Source organism: Callorhinchus milii, unplaced genomic scaffold (assembly GCF_018977255.1).
Source record: "Callorhinchus milii isolate IMCB2004 unplaced genomic scaffold, IMCB_Cmil_1.0 Scaffold4, whole genome shotgun sequence".
NCBI lineage: Eukaryota > Metazoa > Chordata > Chondrichthyes > Chimaeriformes > Callorhinchidae > Callorhinchus > Callorhinchus milii.
Window position 1 is genome coordinate 9,536,927 of NW_024704745.1, and position 24,946 is coordinate 9,561,872.

General features: G+C 39.3%; 1 protein-coding gene across 1 annotated transcript in view; it reads right to left on the minus strand.

Annotated features, from left to right (window-relative positions):
- LOC103180190 (target of Nesh-SH3) overlaps nt 1–24,946 on the minus strand; it is a 148,572-nt gene that overhangs the window by 91,947 nt on the left and 31,679 nt on the right. The window contains exons 3-7 of the mRNA XM_042334033.1: nt 23,365–23,442; nt 18,465–18,597; nt 14,582–14,769; nt 14,142–14,239; nt 2,316–2,382 (exon numbers count right to left, since the gene is read on the minus strand). Coding sequence (XP_042189967.1) covers nt 2,316–2,382; nt 14,142–14,239; nt 14,582–14,769; nt 18,465–18,597; nt 23,365–23,442 — 564 coding nt within the window. The remainder of the gene's footprint in view (nt 1–2,315; nt 2,383–14,141; nt 14,240–14,581; nt 14,770–18,464; nt 18,598–23,364; nt 23,443–24,946) is intronic.

Below are 24,946 nucleotides of genomic sequence, written 5' to 3' on the forward strand. Positions count from 1 at the left end.
AAGGGCGCTATATAAATGCAAATAGTTTTTGTCGTCGTCGTTGTTCAGGAGGCCAAAGGAACATTGCGCTCAAGGAAAGAGCTTGGAATATTCTTCATTCCTTTACCCAAGGATTGTGGAATTGCTTCAGGCTTTCAAATCGTTTCTTGAAGGCTTCTTGGATGGGGGTTGGGGGGGATCAATATCTATACCATATTTTCCTACAAAGATGTTTCCTATCTAACAACACCTGGGACCCGTAGTATTTCTATCCAATTCAAGTGAAATGGTACATAGAATAGTTCCAGCTCTTCTGTGCCGTTTAAGTGTTCGTATGCTGGGTACATAATCACTGCTTGTGATGCAAGAGCTCTCATTGACATACTGGTGAATGCAATACAATTTGTTTTTTCTGCTACCGTGTTCAGCAATGCAGAGGTTGCTAGGATTGATCTAGGTCCTGGGGTTGCTGTGAAACCTTTGATGGTGCAGGCAACATCTAAGAGATAAGTCAAACATTTGAAGGTGTATCTCTACAGACAAAAATAAAACAATTAGTAAGGAGTTAATCCAGATCGACCATCTTCACTTCTCTCCTAATTGTGCATTAATAAATAATTGATTTGGAATCGTTTTAAGTACCTTGCATATTCATTGCATTGGCAAAACTTAAAAAGAAATGATTGCAAAATGACACTAGTGGATATGATGAACGTAATAGGAAACGTACCTGAATTTATAATCATTTCTAAGCTCCAGCTGTCCAGCACCTCGCAAGCCTTTTCTGTTTCTGTGCTGCAGATTGTTATATTATGTAACTGATTAAAAGGAAGTCTTTGCTACAGATAATACTTTCAGGTTATCGTTCACCTCTTCTTTTTCTGGACATTCTTTTATTAAAAGCTCATTTTTGTTTCAGAATATTTAATGTCAAACCTTTTCTATGGAACCCGCTGGTTCTTTTAATCAGTTACATAATATAACAATCTGCAGCACAGAAACAGAAAAAGGCCAGTCAGCCAATTAACTAGTCTATGCCAATGTTTATACTCCACATGAGCTTCTGCTCATCCTAATCATCTTCTCTATACGGCTCTATTCCCTTCTCCCTCAGGTATGCATTGTATTTATCTCTCTCATCATATTGCTTTTAATCTACAACATGTAGCCTACTACATGTCCCTCTGGATTTCAGATTAAGAGGTTATATGTTCCTGAGCAGTCCTGTCTTTCTTGCCATTAATTCTTCATCTAATAGTTCAATCAATGCCTTGCTCTACATTTTCTTTTCTGCCCAGATTTAGACATTCTAAGTCCAATTGTCAGCCCTGATTTACAGTCAAAATCTCCAAAGGAATCATTTCCAGTGAATTATGCTCATTCACTGTGGTTCATTTAGTCTAGATGTGATTTTCTTATGTCAGAAACGCTGATTCTGTTTCTTAGCATTGGCCAGTTTGGCAATGCAGCAGAGAATGAAGATTTTTTTACCCCATTGAAAGCCAGTGGAAAATGCACCCCTACTGCCTTTCCATTCATAAGCTATTAAATATTGTCCCATCAAACGTTAACATAGAAATTGTTTGTTTGATCGCTGTCTCCTAGATACATAGACAAAACACAAGAAGCACAATCCCAAACTCACCCAATGTTTCCAGACTCACCACAGTTTGAAGATTAAAGATCATGACCTTGAGGACTGGTTATATACAGTTATACAAACATACAAGACATAGAACCAATTAAAACTTTATCCCAGGTGGGTGGAGAATAATGTTCTCTTCCATCATAGTTTCACAAAGTCAAAGTGGTCGCATCAGTGCTTTTCAATATCATACATATTTAATTGCTCAGCTGCACATCTACTCCAAATAACAGAAAGTCCAAAGGGACAATTGCAATACAATACAAAATTACATTTGTATAGCGCCTTTCACGTTGGGAGGACGTCCCAAGATCCCAAATTAAAGCTACAAAACTAGAAAATAATTATCCTTTATGATTATAGACTCTGCTATAGCAGGTCCTTCGTATAGCACAGGTCTACTTACAGCACAGTCCATGGTACACATGCTTTGCTGACTGGCTACTTTCCTGCGTAAGGTGAACATGTGCAGCACCCAAGAAGTGATCTCACCAACATCTCTTGCACATAACACACATGCACAATGCTCAGGAAGTGACATTGACAGCGCCCTGATTACTCAGAAGCACTAACTGGTGGCCATGTTTCAATCACTTCATTATAACACAAGGTTTGTTTCTATGGACCCCCAAACCACTGCGTTATAATAATGTATTTTGCAAAAGAAGTTTACTATATTCAAAGTGCTTACCTGGAGCTGAGGTAATTACGTCTGGCTTTCTGTGTTTTGGTCCTATGTGATTAACCTTTCCTGATGGCTAACAGAAATAAGATGGATCTCATGAACAGGTTTCAACTCATTCAATTCACACTGATGATTTTAATCAAATATTAAAAAAAAATCACATGTTAATTCTTTACATTAACCGGATAAGATTTCTTTAAAAAAAATTCAATGTAGCAAAATTGGCTTACATTATTAGTACAGCTTTAAAATCATAATATTTTAGTTGGTCTTGAAAGAGATTTAAAATATTATTTTCAATTCTAGGGTCTTATAGGTTTGGTGTACTTCCCAGCCCTGTTTATTATTTTCAAACCAATTTTGTTCCATGAAAATCAAATAGCAGAACATAATAGATATGGGTTTTGCATAGTGTCCCAGTAGGAAACGGAAATGAACATTGAAACATCACAGATTTTCTACCAGCTTCTCTGGTAGAAAGTTCACCCAATGTTATTTTAAAAAGTCTGATACGTTTCACTGTCTCCTATTCTGCAACTTGTTCATGCAAGAATGGAATCTAAACTGGAATTGTGCACTGCAATACTTACTTTCCTAATTAGCATCACATCCGACGAAGGCACTCAAAAATGTTACATTAATATTCTGATCATTATGACATTCGGCATACACTTCTTTTCTTCCCAGATTTAGACATTCTAAGCCAATCTTTAGCCCTGATTTACAGTCAAAATCTCCAAAGGAATCATTTCCTCTGAATTATGCTCATTCACTTTGATTTATTTTGTCTTGATTTGATAACTTACAGAACGTATTTTGGTTTCTTCCTAACACCCGCTGGAATCTAATTTGCACAGTAAACTGTTGTAAGTGCTTCAGCAATGAAGGAACTGCATCACTGACGTGCATTTTTTTTGGAATAGCTTTCATGATTCCCAAACTTTGCAATCAGTTTGAATTAAAGTGAAACACAAAAAATTCAAACAAACCGAATGGTGCTGCAAAATTAAATCATGTTGAAGCCAAGGACACCTTTGTGTTTTATAGACTATGAAATATTAACTTAATTTTTTAGCAGGTCTATTCTGGACTCCACTGTGTGTGTGTGCAATCCATGCTGGTATGTACATGTGTATGTGGAGGCTTGGTTTTGTTCCTTGTTATATTGGTTCACAATACATTGAGTCACTTAATGCAATTCACACAGCACGTGTCTATCCATAGAGTAATGTCTGCCTGGTTTAGAACAGGGAACATTGGGTTGAAATTCCAATCGCAGTTACACATAGGTCCTTTGGCAATGTCAAAACCTCTCAGGATTTCCCTCATTAAAATTGCGCATTTCAAAAAGCGTTATACGACTGTAATTTCAGCCTATGTGAGATAAACAAACCTATACGGACTCATACTCCATTAATAACCAATACTGCTGTCCAGGGACTAGTTTGGTTGCCCAGTCACTGGGCTTTACGGTAACTTTATGAAGTTTTTTGAGATGTTCAGCATTATAGGGGCTATATTGAATGCAAGGATTCCTATTATTATGGTGTTCTATTATTGCTACATTCACTCATCCAAAACAATCTATAATATAGTAAAGAAAAGCTAGATATTAGGGTTAGATAATTATTTTCTAGCTTTCTTAAAAATGAAATATTTTCCTGAATCCTGAGCGACTTCCTTTTCTATTTCAACATAGTGTTTATTTTCACAATTAGATATATAGAAATGGAACAAATATGAGCACTTTCAAACAAATCTGAGCAAGCTTTACTCAAAAAGAGCAGGAGTTGGCAGCTCTGTGAAAAATGTCAAAACAATGCCGCAAGGGTAACTAGTAAGGACTGGAACATGTTGGAATATGAATGAGTCTGGACTACACTTTAACCAATCCATTCTTTTATTGCATGGGTTACTAAACAGCTAAAATCCAGAGATCTATAGGTGGAAACAAGAGGGAAAAAAATACCAGCTGGGTGCAATGAAGGGCAAGCATAGTGGAGTTAATATCTTTTTATATACAGAAAACATGCTCAACTCATGATGGATGAAGCCTAAGGGTAACATTACATCTAAAGATTCAGGCCAATTGTTGCAATGATATTCTTTGGAGTTTATAGAGAATCACCTTAATATATAATAATAATAATAATCTGTACATATCAACCGAACCCTGAAGAGGGAGACATGTTGCTCAGTCACTGCCAGGGGTCAAGGCTGTAATTGAGCCTCTCATCACCATCCTTCAGCTCAGTAAGAGTCTGACATTGGAGCCAGCCAGGGAGTACCAGGTAATGTATTAATGATGACTATGCAGCTATAACTCATGGAAGGCATGCTGCTTCTGGCCTGCATAATGAACTTCAATAGGAACCTCTGCTTTGGCACTGAACATTGCACATGTGCTTCTCATTTGTTTTCTAGCAGCACCCCCTCCGCTTGTTCTGTTACATCTGGGTTCCAGCACCAGTGACAGAGCCAGTAGCTTGTGGGAGATCTTTGAGCAGGATGTTACTGCCATCTTTTGCCTGTAAGGGGAGGGCAGGGAAGAAGGAGATGTAGAGGAAGGGTGGCGTTGTATCCTCTTTCTAATACAAGGTCCCAGCCCTGCCAAAAGGGCCAGCTCCGCATCAAGTAGTACAATTGGATGCAGGTCAATGCAGCTCAGACAGAAAGGTAGACAATGGAATAGCATTTGGTAGAACATATTTAATGCACTGAACAGTAGAACCAGAGGAAGGGGGGTAAATTCAGAACAAATCTGCGGAAACACTACTTCAGTGAGTGAGTAGTAAACTTATGGAACAGGCTCCCTGGGGAGACAGTGGAAGCAGAAAATGTCATTTGTTTCAAGAACAAAGTAGATACATTTCTGCTGGGAAATAATATCTCAGGATACAGTAGTTTGGGATACAACATGTCAAGTGACCATCAGGATGGTGTAAGGCGAACTAGATGGACCTTGGTCTTCTTTCTCGTAACAAATTCTTATGCTCTTAACATTGAGTACTGCAGAAATGAAGAGGAAAGTGGGCGGGAAGTGTGGCTACACAGTGGAAAACCTTCAGAAATGGGTGTCTGGAAGTGTCTGGGGTAAATAGAGACAATAGGGAGTGAAGTCACTGACCACTGCCTCCTCTTTCTCCTTCCTTCTACCTAGGTGACACACATCTTCGGGGTTTTTGGTCTCCTTCCCTCTCACACAGGCATCGGGTGCACTTTTGTCAAGCTTATGAACGCACACAGTGGGAGCTTGGAAGAGGAAACCCACAGCAAAGCACCCTGATGGAAGGCACATTGCTAGGGAAATAAATATTGTTAATACTATTGTTATTTTACTATCAATGCAATTATTTCTCAACCTAATATTGGTACTTAGTCTTTTCATTGTACTGCACATTCATATTTCCTACCTGGATATAGTTTTCCAAAGTTCAGTGGAGTTCACCAGCAGCACAACAACTATGCTGTTCCAAAGAGCCTTGTGCACTCGTACATACAGGCTTGATGTCATACTAATAATAGTCCTTACATTTGATAAAGTGCTGCATCATCTCGTTGAGACATTTGAAAGCGTTTCACAGGATATACTGTAAAGTGGATTGACTGTGTATTTTGTGGGTGAAACGTGGCAACCAGTTTGCACACAACAATGTCCCACTAACAGCTATCAAGAGAGTGAACAATTTTACTTTGAGGCAGATTGTTGGCCAGGACATCAATAGAAACTCCCTTCTCTTTTTGATCAGTGCAATGGGATCTTTAACATCCACATCAACAAGCAGATGGGACCTCGGTTTAAAACATCTCATCCGAAGGATGGCACCTCAGACAACGCAAAGCACTCCCAGCACTGAACTGCAGTGTCATCTTAGACTATGTGATTCCATGTCCCGAAGTGGGGCCTGAACCCACAATCTCCTGACGGTGGTGAAAGAGGTGAAAGAGCTACCACTTAGCCAGGCTGACACACGCATAGATTAAATGACTCAATTTCCGAATCATGTGGTTATACCAGGACCTTTCCATTAACTAGACGCAAGTACAATATCCCCCCAAAATGGTAGCAAATCACGCACAGGATTTTTCCATACAATATTAACACACTATTTCCATACCACCCTAAATTGCAAAGGCATTTTAGCTTACATATTTAATATTTAGTACGTCATATCTAACCCTGTTTAATACATCATATTTAACCCGATAGAGTTAAATCCAATTTCTCGCCTTTTCTAGTTAACTCCATAACTTGTCAGTAAGTTGGGGCCTCAATTGTAAGGTTTGCATAGTTCAGTCATATGCACAAGCGATGAAATTCAAAACCTGCACCATTTTTCCTTCCAGTAGAATAAATATCTGATATGCAGCCAAAACCTTAAGAACTGTGAAAAACATACCCGGTGCAAAATTGCTTCCACAAATAGCTCAAGAATGTGAAACTTCAATATGGTGTGAGTTAGAAATTATTTTAAAGATATATGTATTTGTATTGTTGGGCTGATTCCTGTAAGGCAATTTCTCTTAATGGATACTTTGAGATTCCCTAGAGCTCACGCTCTGCCTTTGTAAAAGGGAAAACAAGAGGCTTTGTTGAGAAAGAGGCTATTGAAGTCTACCAGCACAGAAAAAAGAGGAAAACTGGGTACAATGCTTCCACAGCTTGACTTCTCTTTGTTTGTGAACCCCAATGTGCTTCAGGTATATTCTTTCTTTACCCTCTCCCCTCCCAATCCCACCATAGTATGTGTGTGTGTGTGTCAGCCTGGCTCAGTTGGTAGGACTCTCATCTCTGAGTCAGAAGGTTGTGGGTTCAAGCCCTACATCAGAACTTGGAACCAATATAGTCTAAACTGACACTCCAATGCTTTGCAGGGGTTGTTCGAATGAGACGTTAAATCAAGGTCTTCGGTGCCTTTTCAGGTGAACTTTAAAGATCCCATGGTACGTTTTGAAAAAGAGAAGGGAGTTCTCATGGTTTCCTGGTGAACAATCCCCTTCCCCAAATAAAATTGGTCATTCAGTTTAAGGCTGCTTGCGGGACCTTGGTGTGCATAAATTGGCTACAAATTTATGCCTACAAAACACAATCAGTGAACTTTACAGTGTATCCTGTGAAGCGCTTTGGGAGGTCCTCCCAGTGTGAAAGGCACTATACTAACCATTATTATAGTACCAAGGGATAAGCAGTATATAGCAAACAGCAATCAACAAACTGGTGTTCAAAGACGGTGTGGACTAACACAACTGTTTCACAGCTGTTTCAAATCAAAACTACTGCAGGTATTACGATGACAAAAAAGCATATTTCAGCATGTAAAGCAGTATGCAACCCAACTGCAAATGAAACCGATTCATCAAATCAGTTTCCGACTGGATGCCAGACTGACAGTTTCAAAACGAATAGCCAACTTTGGATCCCAATCCAAAAAGCCTCTGCAAATCATCAGACAGAATTAATATAGAATGGAGGATAATCCCCAAAGAACAATGTACATGTGTTATGAATATAAATAATTCAGTGTACATGGCAGAACTTTAGTGTCCTTAGTAGTGGGACTCAAAAACATTTTATAAGTCACTTGCTCCTAGACCTGGACAAATCAGCCGGGGAACTTTCAGACCTGGTGGTCTCCTTGTTCAACCAACCAATGTTCAATTCTCAATAAAACTCAGCTTCATTGCACATTGTTCCTACCCTCTGTGTAAAGAATATGTTAAAAGGATGGAATGTTCCATGTGAAGGTTTCCCACCTGCCATGTCAGATAATGTAATAAACAAAGTTTTTAATCTCCAGTGAATTTTTAATTTTCCTGATTTTCCAGGATAACAGATACCACATTGTTTGATTGGGTGTGCTCCGCGGCAGCTTCAGGAATCCAACTAACAGGGAAAAGTCTTTTGAGACCCAGAGCACCTTTATTCTGTTCATTGTAGGGGTGTGGTTCTTTGGACTGCTTGGCAACCAACTGGAAGCTGCTTGACCTTGGAAACAAAGAGTGCCAGCAAGCACTTCATAGACATGTACGGTACTGTGTGTTTTTCTATAGGTTTTTGTCATTTCATCTCATCTGATCTCATCTCATTTCTCATCTTGTAGATGAGATGCAGATGGTACAGATCATAATTCAGGTTTAATGTCTGAAAAATGCATGAGGTCACTGGAGAATGGTTCTCTGAACCACAAAATGAAATGGACACTATAGGCAGACACCTTTATAGGTTGCCAGGAAAAGACTTCAGACATAGAAGTGCATTGGGCTACCAAAGAAAGAATTGAAAGGGAGTTATCCTTGTTTGCAAAAATGAGTTTAATATCTAGTTTCATCTAGATTCAGTCAAATCATCCACCATGACGACAAAGTCATTAAATAAAATGGCATCGGAAGGGTTTTAAAAATGGCAGACTGTTCCTTTACACAAGTGGAACAATATTTTCTTAAAGAAAAAAAACTGAATGCAAATTAAATTGTACAGTACAACATTCAGATTTTTTTTTCCAGAGGAAGTCCAATTGATTTACATTGGTTTGATTCCAGTTCAGAAATGAGCTCTAGGGTCGGCTAGACTGCTGGAGTCAACAAATGATTGCCAAGTGCCATTGGAAGTTTGTTTTTTGTTCTGTTGACTTGTTAGCACTTGCACCGTTGAATGAGTTTGTGCACTGCTGTTGAGCTTAAAGCTCAGAGTAACTTCCTCCTAATGCTACAATTTCTATGAATTCCCATGTGTTTGAACCATTTATGAATTAACAAAATCCAACACAATTCTATAAAAGAAACTTGCGTTGTGCTGAAGGCAATCCTTTTACAAACCACTGTTGGACTGCTTCTCCATGAGCTCCCAATTTCAGTCACGCCATGTCAAGCGTGGTGCAAGAAACCCAGGCTAAAGTGTCTAACTCTAAATCATTAAACCCTAATATGCAGGCTAACCTAACCCTGATAAAATTAAAAGCCCCGACAGGAATTCTATACTCGAATGGGAAATAAAACCAAACCTTTAACCCCCTTTCAATATTATGAGAAAGACTAGAGCCCAAGAGAAAGTATATATAACTCCAGCAACCTGGAGGTACCAGGAACTCAACATGTATTTAATTGCCACCCACAATATTAAACTCTAATATATGCAAGTGTCTCTCTCAATGCATTTAAATGGCCTTTTCTGTTGTTTTCAACAATAGTTGAAGTGTTATATTTAAAAGTATCAGAGCCAGTACAAAATTCTGTGTAATGTGCTCATTTCCATATCTCTGTTAGGGCATTTCAAAATAGCTTGGTGTATTGTATTTTTTTAGATTTGTAAATTGTCAAAACGAACACCATTGAGTTGATCTGGAAGGCCGACAGATTCATGCTTGTGAAAGTGAAAGAAGATGATAAATTTGGCTATACACATGTAATTTTGTTGTTGTTGTTGATGCGCGCAAAAATAAGTATTTTTGGTCATGTCTTTGTACATTTGTACTGGTGCCCAGAATAAAAGAAAACATCAAGTTGTTCTTCAAGTATTTGCTCCATCATTCAAGTTCACAATACAGTGCCCAACTGTTTATTAGCTTTTATAAATCATTATATTCCACTTGATTATTTAATAAGGGGTAACAATTGCAACGTATGATGTATTAACTAACATCTTTGGTACTAATTAACAAAACAAGCAAAAAGCCAATGTGACATTGTAAATCAAACTACTCTACTTTGAAATGAATTCTTATCCCCAGTAGACCCTGACGGAGATTTATAGTGGTTTCCTCGCCAATCCCTATACTGGTTTGGCACACTAGAATAAAATGAAAGAAAATGGGAAAGTTTGCTCTTAGCCTCTTGACGTATGCACGCAAAGACAGTGATTTTTGGTGAGGTCAACCTTCTGTAGCAGTGCCCAAAGTTTAAAAAAATTACAGACTGCTCTAAAACTTTAATGTTCAACACAGGCACATGAACAATGCATCTCTTGGGGAGTCTGCAGAAAAAAATTATTCTCATCTGTCTTACCTCAGGCCAGCATTGATCTTTGATATTTTCAAGATGCGTTAAACAAATGTCTTTCTGTGAAATAATTATAAAACTGAGTCCACATCAGAGGGCTGATGTAAAACTCTATTATGACAACTGAGAACTATAAACTGCTTTGAGACATGAGAAAAGTGCTATGTAGGTGCATATCGCTGTTGTAAAATTCACTTTTTTCCTCCATATCAGCTACTTATACACATTTATTCCAATGCCGTTAAATTAAAATTGAACCAATTATTCCTAGTACTGTGCCATAAGCAAGCAAGAGGACCTGGGTTTGATTCCCGGGAGGGGTGAAACTTTAAGCAAGTTTCCTTACTTCTCAAGTCCATGTTTACCTAGCAGTAAGTAGGAACCCGGTTGTTTGTCGATTGGCAGATGGCTTTCCAGGGGTAATAACCCCTAAAAAAATATTAATTATTATGTCTCAATCCACGACTGTTTGTGACATATTGCTGAATGTAATTGGCTGCCACGTTTTGCCCACAAAATACAGTAAATCCCCTTTACCTGTGAAGGGTTAGGTTTAGCCTTGATGACTTGTTAAGGCGCTATATCAAATGTAAGGATTATTTTGTTATAATTAATTTCAGTCTTCCCTCAAAACTGCAACAAAATCATAAGCATTCGATTCCTGTTCCATGTTGAGCGATAATCTCAGCCAGGCTGGCAATATCAGCATTACAAATTGAATTTAATGTTCCTATGTTAGGGAATTATCTATTAATGACTCCTGTTAAAAGTGCACATGTGTCTTTCTCTAAACATGGAATTAAAATCATATTAGACTGCAACATCGAGGGAGGCAAAGAGTATGAGGGGTGTGGAGAGATTGGGGAAATTATTCCAAGAGAGGAGCTGATGGGCTTCTGGGCTTTTCTTTTTTCTTCTCTTTCCTTTCTCCAGCTTAATAACACCCACCTTGTCACATTCAATTGCTGCGTGCCTGCCTGGCTGCTTTGTAGGAAGCAATGAGTTAAACTGTAATCATTGTGGTTGACTGCTGGTTGGGCATTTTAGTCCAACATCGCCAATACATTAGACTGCTGATGATAGGAAAATGCTGAGTTTCCACATGGGCGTTCAGTGTAGCCATGACAGAACTTCCTTGCCCGCCAGGTATAAAGTCACCTGAATGGCTCACAGCTCCAGGTTGGATCAAAAAGCACACATAAATAAAGCAATCACCAGAATCAAATTGATTCTTCAACAGAATACCCATGTTTTAATCCCTCCTAAACTTATTCACACATTAATATTTGGGGCACTTTGGCGGTTCACAATTAAGGTTTACACCTCTCTCCATTATCCTGTGATCTTTGTTTTTTCACATCTATCAGGGCAAAAGTAATTTCACTTTTGGCAAAACACCAAACCCCGACCTCTGCCATCTGTTCCATTTATTTTAGCACAAACCATGAAACTCTTGTTTAAAGAGCTCAAAGTACATTTTTTTGTACGGTTTCCGCTTACTAAACACTACTTTACAGACATCACCATTCACCTCACTTTGCAGCCTCCCATCAGTTCCACACTGAGGTCTATAATGTACCATGTGTAAACCATGTGCAAACGCGTTTGTACCAAGAGAATTACAGATGCTTCTAATTTTTGAATGGATGGAGCAAGTGACATCACTTGGCAACTGTGAGCAGCCCTAAACAGACCTCCAGCAATTTAGGAGGCTTGGACTGTCTGACAACACTTCAGGCACAAGAGATCAGAAAAGGGAAAAAAACAACAAAGTAAAATTAGAGGGTAATATCCCCTCAGAAACATTGTTCGAGGAGCTGTAAATTATTAATGTTGACACTGATTCTTACGAAAACTTAGAATTCCGGAAAGATTGTACCCTTCTGCATGTCAATAAGTGTACAGTGAAAAGCTGGACAAGGTCAGACCCGAATAATAATAACAATAATCCGTGAATTTGATATAGCGCTTTTCACGTCTTCTAGATGTCTCAAAGCGCTTCACAGAATTTACTGTAAAATGATTTGACTGAATTTTTTTTGTTGGCGAAACGCGGCAGCCATTGCGCACAGCAGTGTCCCACAAACAGTCGTGGATTGAAGTGACCAAATTATTATTGTTTTTTTTCTTGAGGGATTATGTGATAAATCATGTCTGTATACAAAGGAACGATAAAGGGTTTTAAATTTAGCTGAGCCTCATTCACTAGGAGTGTATAATAAAGTGAGACCATCCATTGTGTCAGATAGGAAACTAACAACTAGGAGATGTGAGTTTAATAATGGCCTGTTTGGAGCAAGAACAGTCACAGAATCATAGAAAGTTTAAAGCCATTCGGCCCATGGTATTATACTAACTATCCAACTGAAGCTATCCACTCTAATCTTACTTTTTACCCTCACCATTTAATATTATGCCATATTAGCTCACAAAACACACAGTCACAGCCCTTTACAGTATATCATATCAAGCGCTTTGAGACAGTTGTGACGACGTGATAAAGCACTATATCAAATGCAAGCTTTATTATTAGTAGTAGTGTTCTTCAAGTATTTACCCATTCATTTTTAAATGTTGCTATGGGCTCAGATACAACAATCATTCGTGATAAGGGATTCCAAACTCTAGACAATCCTCTGCATTAGATTGAGCTTCTGACCCCTCAAATTTTAGGGTAATATCTTTATTATATTAAATTTTATTATATTATTATTATTATTTTATTTTATAATATTTTATAATAAATTATAATAAATGTTAGGGTAAGAGTGCTTTACCAGGACAAGATTGAAAGCTCAGCAAGGGAGAGGAGAAGGCTTAGGCGAGAAGTGGTTGGAGGGAAGGGGAAGGTTGGCATAGGCATATTTGAAGAGGCAAGTTTTGAAGGGGGAACTTAAAGACAGAAAGAGAGGGGCGAGACAGAGTGGTAGAGGGAGGGATTTCCAGAGTTAAGTGGCATAGGATCTGAAGGCCCAGCCACTGATGGTGGCATGAAATGGGCAGGAGACGCGCAGCAAGCCTGACCGGAGGGAGCGAGTGAAGGAGGAAGCTGGAAGACCAGGGAGATAAGGAGGTCCTGGGGAAGGAGGAATTTCTAGATGAGGGTGAGAACCTTGAAATGAATCTACTGGGAAACTGCAGAAAAATGTGTGTTCCCATGTTACATGATGCGCTAGTCACTAAAACCAAACACAATATTGCAGCAGTGATGAAGGCAGGTTTCCAGATGGCAATGTTTGCATTAACTGAACAGAATAGCAACATTGGAAACTTCTATACATTATAAAAACAGTGAGGTACAAAGCCGTTGACATAGTTTCTAATGTCACCTTAATTGTTTTACAACTTTGTAGCACAATCCTAACCAGAGATTATTTCATTTTTATCTATTTTGTACCAGGATCACATTTTACCTAATTGCTCCAAGATTTTCAGAAAAAGGATATTTCAACTATATCGGTTCCCCTAGTGTTTTGATACTGAAGTAACCAGAATTAAGCACTATTATCTTGCATGTATTAATAAGCCTACAGTTACTTATGTGGACAAGTTGCCTCACTGTTCAGATTAATATTGTAGCAATTCTTTTCTGAAACACGAAGCCTTCAAACCGAACATATTGGGTTTGTCAGTCACGAGGCCGTACTCTGCACATCTGTACCTCTGATCACACTATGAAATCACTCTTGGATTATAGAAGTACTCCAGCTATTGGCCACAAAAAACAGATGATTCCAAAAATGATTTTTATCCTTGAAAAAGAAAAGAATTTGAATTGTTTTCCACTGAAATGAGAAGTGTTTAGGCAGCCAGTTCCAACTAGTCTGCGTCACATACCTTCAATTTCGCCATGTCACCATTGTTTCTGTCCTTCTTAAAGTACGGATTGAATTTGTTGATTTTGACTTGTTCAGTTCTCGTGTTTGAAGGTGAAGCTAAGCAAAAAGGAAGATCATACATTACAGGAAGCACACACCAATGGCACGTACCTTTTTATGTCACACTGCAGTGGGAAAACAGAAAGGTAGGTATTCTGAAAGGATGAGATTAGATGGGCCAAAAGGCATTCTTCATCTGAACTAGCCTTGTGATCTTGCGATGCTAACCATTTTAAAAATGACTTACCCAAATGTAACTACTTGAGCAATTCACATATTTGCCAATTATTCTGTTACTAGGTCTAATGTTGTACGTTACTCTCCTCAAGCACAACAGATATTCCAAATGCAAGGATTAGTAACAAACAAACTAGAGTATGATAAATGAAATCATCTTACTAGTCGCAGAAGTAGTGTGAGCGGTGGCTCTGCCCCAGATACTATCCTCTTTCGGTTTGGTAACTCGAACCCCAAATTCATAAACAGTATTTGGTTTAAGTTTGTCCACCACTGTTTTGGTTGTTGGGCAGAATTGATACAGCCATTTCTTGTTCTTTTCTTTTTCTCTGTACCGAACAGTAAAATGCCTAAAAGAAACGTTAAAGAAATCATCTTTCTGTAAAACAAAATCATCTTAAACATACTTGTATAGAGAGGATGCTTATCCACAGAACCCAATGTCAGAGGCAGTAATAACACAACAATTCATAGAGCAAAATTGTTCACAGAAACCATGTGTTCAGCTACACTCACAATGTTTCGTCTCTATATCATGTTTGACATTGAATTTTAGCCAAATAAATTACATATCTTGAAAGGCATTCTTTTCGAAGGAAATCTGGAGTGCCACTTGACTTGGCACGTCAACTTGATTGAAAATGCAACTAAATAAAATAGTGATTTATGAAAAGACACATTCTTTCGTATAAAAAGATAATGTAACTTGTGGCTGGGAACACTATAAATGGTTGAAACGAACGACATAATCTTAAACTTGTGTTGGATGTGCATCCACGTTTGATGCACTACATGTACTGTATTCAGAAACTTTAAAACAAAAAAACTCTACTTTTTTTCTAATTTGATCCCATTTTGGTAAAAATCAAAGAGTAACTTTACCCAGAGAGTAATTAACACCTGGAACCGGCTGCCAGAAAGGGTGGCTGAGGCCAGGACACTGAATTAAATTAAAAAATAACTTGATGCTGTGATGAGAAGATGGTAGGGTGTGTATTGTGGAAGCATAACAGCAAATGGGCCAAAGGACCTTTTTCATCCAAATCCACCTTAGGATCTTGTAAATTAAGAAGCACTAGAAATGATCATGATGGGCTCAATTTAGTAATATATTCAATAGTTATCCTAACAGATATTTACTGGATGTGACTGAGGTGAATGCATCACTAGGCGCACCAGTGGACACACACACACATCCATCATTATTTAAGATTGTGACTCTGATGCCAATGGATGCTAATCTCTGCAGCACACAACTTCCGAAGAGCACCACAATCCTTCATCAACTTTACTCCAATCTGTATTTGGCTCACTGTAGCTAAGTCAAGGGAGAGGAATGTCTAGAATTCAAGATCCTCATCGTCACCTACAAGGCCATTCACGGCCTCGCTCCCTCTTACCTCTCCGACCTACTATCCCCGTACCTACCTGCCCGTACCCTCCGTTCCTCTGGCTCCGGTCTGCTCCACATCCCCCGCCCCAACCGCCCTACCATCGGTGACCGGGTCTTCAGCCTCTCAGCCCCTAGGCTCTGGAACTCCATCCCCCAGTGCCTTCGCCGCTTCCTCCCTTTCCTCCTTCAAGGCCGGTCTCAAGACCTTTCTCTGTGACCGTGCCTTCAGCTCCCCTCTCGATGCTCTACCCCCTCCTCGCTCCCTCCCTTCCCTCCCCTCACCTTGACCATTTCCCCCCTGCTCGGGTCCTGACCCAACTGTCCAGCGCCTTGGGACGTCCTCCCGACGTAAAAGGCGCTCTATAAATGGAATCTTGTTGTTGTTGTTGTTTCGTCTATCCACAAAGTTGAAGACTAAATAGCCAGACTCAGGCAGATTTCAGATTCCAATGCAATACCATCCATGACATAAACATATCTTAAATACACATTTGTTTAACGGATGGAGTGGAGCAAGCCTCTCTCCCCAATTCCTTGAATGCTGCTGCTGTGAATTTGCATTTGTGTCACCTACTTCCACTTAAAATGTGTGTCAGAGATTAGCAAAGATATATTTATGGTGCAGACTTGTTAATGCTCAGGCTTTTACATTTTGATTGGCTACATAATAATCGGTATATCACGTTGGAAGGACATCTCAAAACGTTTCACAGGATGTATTGTAAGACTGTGTGCTTTTGTGGGCTAACAATATAACTAGCCTGTTGAAATCATTTTAAAGTAATGAAAATGCCTTAAAAATGGCGTGTTAAAAGGAACAGCCGAAAATGTCTTTAAAAAAATGTTGCTCCCACCTTCCAAAATGAGCAGAGGAGACTGAAAGAAAGAAGGAAAGCAATTGGCTTCAAGATTTAGAAAATGAGCTGGAATAGTTTGAAGAGATAAAATTTTATAAAAATAAGAAGGAGCGGGAATAAGTCAGACACTAGAACAAAAATGAGACCACTGGATGAACAGATGTTAAATTTGTAAAATGTTTTATTTTCACTTTCAAAGTAAGTCAATTGAAATAATAGAGATGTGTTGTAATATTATTTTAGTGGTTTAGGATTAAATTACAGTAACAGTCATCATGATGTTTGAGCAGGTTTCTTACTGTAATATTAGTGTTTCTCAATATCGGAATTTATGGTCTGAAAGCATCGAAACAGCAGCTGCAATGCAGAGCCACAAAAAAAACTCTGTGCATCTATCAACATTCAATTTGGGGATTTTTTCTCATGAGAAAGAGTGGGAGTGGAATGCAGAAGTGATACAAAAGATCGCTCTCTAAGGCCCATTATTGAGCAACTCAGTGGAACCCCGAATTGAATCAAACTGTGCCATTTCTGATCCAGGAATGGTCACTTGATGGGAAATGAAACACAATGATCACCCTTAACTTGAGCTGCTCTGCCACAAAATGCTACTCAAAGTGAACCAAACAAATCTGTGCTGTTACGATATACTGCATCTGGGGAGACTGAGCATTTAGGAAACTCCCAAGTAGGAAGTTGATGTCATGTCTGCCTGTACTGTTACCATTAAATGCAACACGTAGATTAAGACACATCCAGTGCCAATAAAAACTGATGAAAGCAACTACTGGGCTTCATAAACACAAAGTGCACTTTGAAAGCTGAATGAACAGCATGGTGCCATGCTAGACTCATGTAGGTCAGTTAGCCTGACTGACGTCAGATTAACCACATTGTTCAAGACCGTCTACTCCATGCTTTGAAAAGGAGAACGGCGCAGTAAATCTGAAGCATTGCACTTAAAACGGATCGAATTCTGGGGTATCAGGGATAGGTGAGCCCACAGTTGAGATACTTTGAACAAAATGAAAACATAATTTCCGATTTTATCTTTGAAACTGTGCAATTAAGCCATGTGTCAACACTCTCGCCTCTGAGTCAGAAGATTCTGAGTTCAAGCCCCACGTGAGCAGTTTGAACTTATGATCTATCCTGACACTCCAAATGCAGTGCTGCATTGTCAGAGATGCCATCCTTTGGATGAGTGCTAAACCCAGTTCCTACCTGCCTGTTCAGGTGGATGCTAAAGATTCTGTGGCACAATTAGAAAAGAGAAGGGTCCAGGCCAACAATTCCCCAGATGTAATTGATCATTCTCTTCATGGGTGTTTGTGGGACATTTCTGTGTGCATATTGGTTACTGTGTTTGCCTACAAAATATACAATCACTACACTTTACAGTAAATCCTGTGAAGTGCTTTGAGGCGTTTTGCCGTCATTACACATGAAAGGAGCTATGTAAGTGCCAAGCTGTTGTTGTTGATGATGGTACCAAGGGATCATTAATATCCACCAGGGCAGATAGACAGGACATCTACTTAATGTCACCTCCAACAATGCCACAGCCCCTCACTACTACACTGAAGTGTCATTAGGAGCTCAAGGCCTCTTATGGGATTCAAACTCTTTTGCTTGAGTGGACATAAAAACAATCTGCAACTTCTGCTTTGACAAATAAAATCATTCAGAGGCCAAAATAAATGTCAATAAAAGGGTTAAGAAACTGCAGATCCAGTTCAAACTGTTTCCACATCCTTAGCAAATACAAATATAAAACATGGCTTGAATTCATTACCTTTCATCTGTACATTCACTGTCAACATCCGCATTACACTCTTCTTCATAGTTCTGCCCCCACGTCAGAAGAACAGATGTTGATGTTAAGGCATTTATCATTACTTGCAGAGGCCGGTGTAGCTCCACTGAACCTATAATCATGATAAAGCACATAACATTAATACGTTAACGCTTGTTGAGTACCACCGAACACCCAACACCAACCACAACAACAACAATATTACATTTGTAAAGCGCTTTTCACACTTTGCATAAGTCCAGTCTATGATACAAGTTTAAAAGCAGCCATTAAAATCGCTGGATGAATCTATCTTAACTTTTCCAATTTTAATTATTGTGAGCTTCCTGATGGTTTGAGATGGTAATTGAGGGATTATTTCAGAAACTAGTTTAGAGTCAATGGTCAAGTGGACTCCTTTTAGAGCTCCACCATCGGCAGTCGGTCCTTCAGCTCCTCTGCCCCATCCTTTGGAACTCCATCCCATAGTCCCTTCTAACAACACAAAAACATAAAATCAAGACCCTCTTCTTCGACCACCCACCTATCCTCCCTGCTCTCCATGACCCCTGATCCCAACCCCCTACTCAGATTCAAATCCCTGACTATCCTGCACCTTGGGACATCCTCCCGACGTGAAAGCCGCTGTACAAATGTAATTTGTTGTTTCCTTTCAAAACTTAAGAACCCTAGTTTATCCATGTGTTCCTCATCTCTCTGATTCTGGGATCAGCTTCATTACTCTTTTCTGCATTGCTTCCAGGGCTTGAGTGTCCCCTTATATCTCGGCAATTGGAACTATTTGTAGTACTTTATACAATGCTTGACCAGACTGTTCAGTCTGAGCATGACATCTCGGCTAATTTGGCTATCATTCCAGGGCAGGGTGAAATATTGGGTAAGTTTCCTTACTCCACACGCCTCTGTTTACTTAGCAGCAAGTAGGAACACGGTTGTTAGTCGATTGGCAGATTGCTTTTCCAGAGTAATAATCCCTTCACAAAATTTTTTTTTTTTAAAAATAATGATTTTGTCACTCAATCCAAGACTGCTTGTGGGACACTGCTGTGTGCTGTTGTGTTTCGCGCACAAAATATACAGTCAATTCACTTTACAGTATATTCTGTGAAGCGCTTTGAGATGCCTCGAAGATGTGATAAGGCGATATATCAAATGCAAGAACTATTATTAATATCATTAAAAATAAAGCTTGGATGTTTGTTTAAGCGCAGATCACAAACACTTTTATTCTGGGCCATAAGAGTGCCTGACCTAAGATTTGTTTTCAAATTTAAATTTCTTCTCCAGGTACTGAGAATAAAAGTCCCAGATCCTCACAAACTAAAGAAACCATAGCAATAGTTTGGAGTTTCAAGAGCCTATAGAAATTGTCCAGAGGTTGGAGAGGAGAAGGTGTTCAGTCTAGATAATTGGTCTTTAAGAACATTTTTTAATCCCGTCCATAAAGCATGGGTTAATTCAAGAACAGAATGCATTTAGGAACATTGCTTTCTCCTCCTCCCCCAACAGGTTCCATCGAAAGTTTATCAAGGAGCAAAGTAGAACGTATTATTTGGATTATAAATCATTAGACCAGACTGGCAGTCAACAATCATAGAATGTTATTGCACAAAAACAGACCACTCAGCCTATCAGGCCCATACTGGTGTTTTTCCTCCACTGAGGCTCGTGTCCTTAATCCAATAGTACATCTGTACACTGGTTGTGATGGATCAGAAGGTAAGCGACTCAACCACAGAGTCATCTGGTATATTTCACATTATCCAAAGTGAAAGGACACATGATAGAGACCGATGTGCTCCAGAAACTAGCCTACACGGTGCCAAGATAAACAAAAACTGTGTATTAAAGAAAATGCAACAACTATCTTTTAAATAAAATAAGATAAATTGTTCAATTATTACTGTTTCATTTCTATTTTGGTCTTAAACTTTTGGCAATTGAGTGCCAGGGATGGCTATCAAACAGAACCTAATCTCCAAACTCCTATGATTTTCCTGGACTTTATTGAAACTGAGCCAGACTGGATTCTTTGATGGCCTGATTTATATTTGGCTCTAATTTTGTACAACCCCCCAACCAAGCACAATTTTGCACAATTGGATATTTGCCCACACGCTATGCTTTGAGTAGGTTTGTAGCTTTGCATATAAGTGGGAGGTGCTGCAAACAGGCACATTCTTATTTATTTATAATATTAATAATCCCTGAATATGATATAGCGCCTTACCACGTCTTCAAGACCTCTCAAAGCACTTCACAAAATATACTGTCAAGTGATTTGACTGTATATTGTGTGGGTGAAACTCGACAGCTAATTGCTCACAGCAGTGTCCCACAAACAGTCATGGATTGAGTGACCAATTTATTATTATTATTATTTTTTTCTGAAAGAATTATTACCCCCGGAAAAGTGATTCACCAATCGACTAACAACCGGGTTCCTACTTACCGATAAGTAAACAGAGGGGTGTGGCATAAGGAAATTTGCACAACATTTCGGGAATTGAACCCAGGTCTCTCGCTTGCAAGACAAGTGCTCTAACCACTGGGCTACAGGACTGTGCACAACTGTGTTCTTAAGAAAATAGAATATATTTTACAAGAACACATTTTATGAGACCCCATCCCAACAAAGCAATGTTATTAAAATCCAGAGCACTGTGTTTTTAAGCTTTTACTTTAATTCAAGATTTTTTTATTATGTATCTGTGGCTACAAGAGAGTAGAAGCTGCCTTTGTGCTTCAATATTGATGTCAAGAACTCCATGTCATATATATCATAACAAAAGTTCCTAGTCTTGTCCATGTGCATTGTAATCCCAGTCTCAGAAGAGCATCCCTGGCTAGACTCGTGATTTTTTTTCAATTTCCCACACCAGCCATCCTTATGAGATTCTAATAACATTCCCAATTGAGTACCTACTTGTAGTGGCTTAAAGGCAGTTTGGTAGTGCAGGACCACATTTATAGCGATCAGAAAGAAACTCAGTCTGTCCCAGAACAATGTGCTAACCCTATACTCTATGGAGTTCCTCATTTCTTCCCCCCTAAACCACCTCCAAATAATCTTAATATATCTTTAATATATATCTGAGATGCCGTCCGGCGCTATATAAATGCAAGTTGTTGTTAATATAAGGTTTGGATCTAGATTCAAAGATTTTTTTGCAGCCAAGATGTGTCCTTTATCCCCCCCACCCCATCCCCCCACCCCCACCATCCCAGAGAATGTAGATATACTGTACTTTTGTAAAGCTTAATGCGTATCCAATTGTATTTTTGGCATTGCCTTCCTAGAATAGGAAGCTGTTTTGTTGATGATTGAATTTGGCTGAACAAGCAAATGACCCCTGGCAAGCAAATGACTCTTACCTAGTTCACTAATTTTCTACAAATAGACAGACCATTACATAAATGGATAATGGATAGAAGGATATTGTAAATATTAATGTTAAGGCTTGGGGAAAAGAAAACGTATTTACTCTCTTATAATCAAGATCTTCAAATAAATACTACATCCAACAGTTTCTAATATAGTCACTCATATCTATTTCAGATTTTCTATTTCTGTTATTCAGCCTTTAACCTAAACTGTCATCTATAGAACTGCAGAAATTTATCGCACAGAAGAAGGCAATTTGGCCCATTGTGTTGGTACTAGCGGGACATAACAAGTGTTCTTCCCCAAGGGTCTGTACTGGGGCCTCAGCTTTTCACCATATATGTATAATTTATTTGGATGAAGGTGTAGGGAGTTTTCTATCAAAATTTGCACTTGGCACAAAGTTAGGAGGCAATTGTATAGATTGGAAGCAGGAAGTTACAAAGGGACTTAGATAGATTAAGTGAGTGGGCAAAACTGTGGCAGATGGAATTCAATGTAGGGAAATGGGAGGTCATCCACTATGGATCCAAAAATAGCAAAACTGAATATTTTCTAAATAGTGAGAAACTAAGAACTGTTAAAGAGCAAAGGGATTTGGGTATCCACGTACACAAATCACTAAAACAAGCTCACAGGTATAAAAAGTTATCAAAAAGGTTTATGGGATGTTGGCCTTTATCTCAAGAGAGCTGGAATATAAAGAGAGGAAATAATGTTTCAACTTTGGTTGAGTCTTAGTCAGACCCCATCTTGAGTACTGTGTTCACTTTTGGGCACTACACCTCAGGAAGAATATATTGCCTCTGAAAGGAGCTCAGCGCAGATTTACCGGAATGATACCAGTCCTTAAAGGGTTAAATTATGAGGACAGGTTGCATAAACTTGGTCTCTATTCCTTTGAGTTTAGAAGGTTGAGGGGTGATCTGATTGAGGTTTTTAAAATAATGAAGGGATTCAATAGGGTAAATATAGAGAAACTATTTTCTCTGTTGGGGGAATCTAGAACAAAAGGGCATTATCTTTAAATTAGAGATAGGCCATTTAGGCGTAAAATTAGGAGGCAGTTTTTCACCCAAAGGGCAGTGGAAATCTGGAACTCTCTCCCCCTCCACCCCAAAAGGCTGTGGATTGTTCACATTTTCAAAACTGAGGTAGATAGGTATTTGTTTGGTCAGGGTTATTAGGACGGGCAAAGAGAGGTAATTGGAGTTGAGGTACAGATCATCCCTGGTCTCACAGAATGGCAGAACAGGCTCAAGGGGCTGAATGGCATACTCCTGTTTCTATGGTACTGGTTCTTTGAGGCCAGTCCTAATGGAAATCTCAGGTATAATCAGAGTTGCGTGGGTGGTAGTTATGAGAAAATCGATGTCTAGACATCCCTGCTGATCTGGTTCAGGTGGCTGCGTACAGACAAATTGCCTCTATAATAAGTGTATACAGTGAGTCAATGTGAGTAGAAATGATTGAAAGATAGAAAAAAAATTGAACCTTTGCATTTTTTCACTGCGGAAGCACTGCTGTATTCAGCCACTGGATGAACTGCTATCAGATACTTGGGTGTGAACTCTGAGAACAAAGAAAAGAATATCAAACCAGTTAGTAAAATGTTATCATCGTGGTTCATCGACAATCTGAGTGGAATCATATCAGCTAGCTGCTAGCAGCCAGAAGGTTGATTCCATGCACCTTAGTTTAATGTCTCATTTGAAGGATGTCTCCTGCAGAGAGCTTCCTCAGAACTGCGAGCCATAAATCATGAACTCAGACATGGGCTACATTCACACCCAAGTCTCAGCAGTGTGTATGTGGAGGAGTGTGGGTGGTGTGAATCAGCATTCAAATCCATTGCTTCACACAGTTGTCTAAAACAGAGGAATCTTTATTACAAGAACAAATCCAGTTTCCTCAGGAAAGCTAGGAATAAGCCGTCAGGAAGGTAACCAGTCCTTAGTTTGTATAAGAACATAATAATAAAACTGCACCACCTGATATCCAATACTATCCATACTATTCAAAGCATTTTGAGATGTACTCCAAATAGGAAAAATGCAGCATAAGTTAACTTATAATACAATTTGCTTTTATAAAACGCCTTTCACATTGTCAGGACGTTCCAATATGTGTTTACAGTGTTGGGTGGGCACCTGAACGGAGAGGATTGGGGTGGGGTGGCAGCCAAGGTCGGTGGGAAAAATGACCGATAGCCCGATCCAAGGGGAACATTTTAAGACTGACCTTGAAAGAGAGTCGGGAGGGAACGAGATGGAGTTCCATAGAGTGGGGGCAGAACAGCTAAAAACCTGCTCACGATGGTGTAGTGGATAGAGCAGAGGATATGAAGCAGGCCAGTCATGCTCACTGAGCAAAGTGCATAGGCTGGTTGTTAGGGTCATTGAAAGAGGTCGCAGAGATAGGGTGGGGCAAGAGTGGGAGGAAATTAAAGCTGATGGGTTTGATGCTGTATATGGGACGAGTGGTCCATCACTTGCTGTAAGTTTAAACTCTAATATGGAGCACCATTGAGCTAAAGTGTTGGTTGACGTGTATTGCTTCTGGTGTTGTGTGATTGTAATGGGGGGAGATTCCTTTGTCGACCGACTTCGCCAAAGATGCAACATGTAACATTGACTCCAGCCCACGTGAAGTGATGAGACAGAACTCAATGTTCACTCAGAGATTCCAATCACAAGCACATTGCTGTTGTGGAGAGCCAACAGGAAACTAGTTATTCCCCAGAAGAGGGAGAACCCAGGAGTTTAGTCATCACCAGGCTCTCACACGTCTCAGAGAAACAGACTTAAAAGATTAAGAGTTGGCATTGTCCGAGGGATAGCTATGCCTCCTGCCCTCTTAAGCACAGGTTAAAAGAGGAGAGAGAAAAATGGGAGACGGGAGGGAAGGACACAAGAATGAAAGCACCATCAAAAACAAACCAGTCATTATAAATATAATGGCCAGCGTTTTATAAACAGCTGTGTGATTTATAGAAGGCGTTCAAGTTTATGAATATTTTTCTCTGGCCAAAGCACTCATGCTCAATTATTTAACTCACATGATTCTATTTATGCAA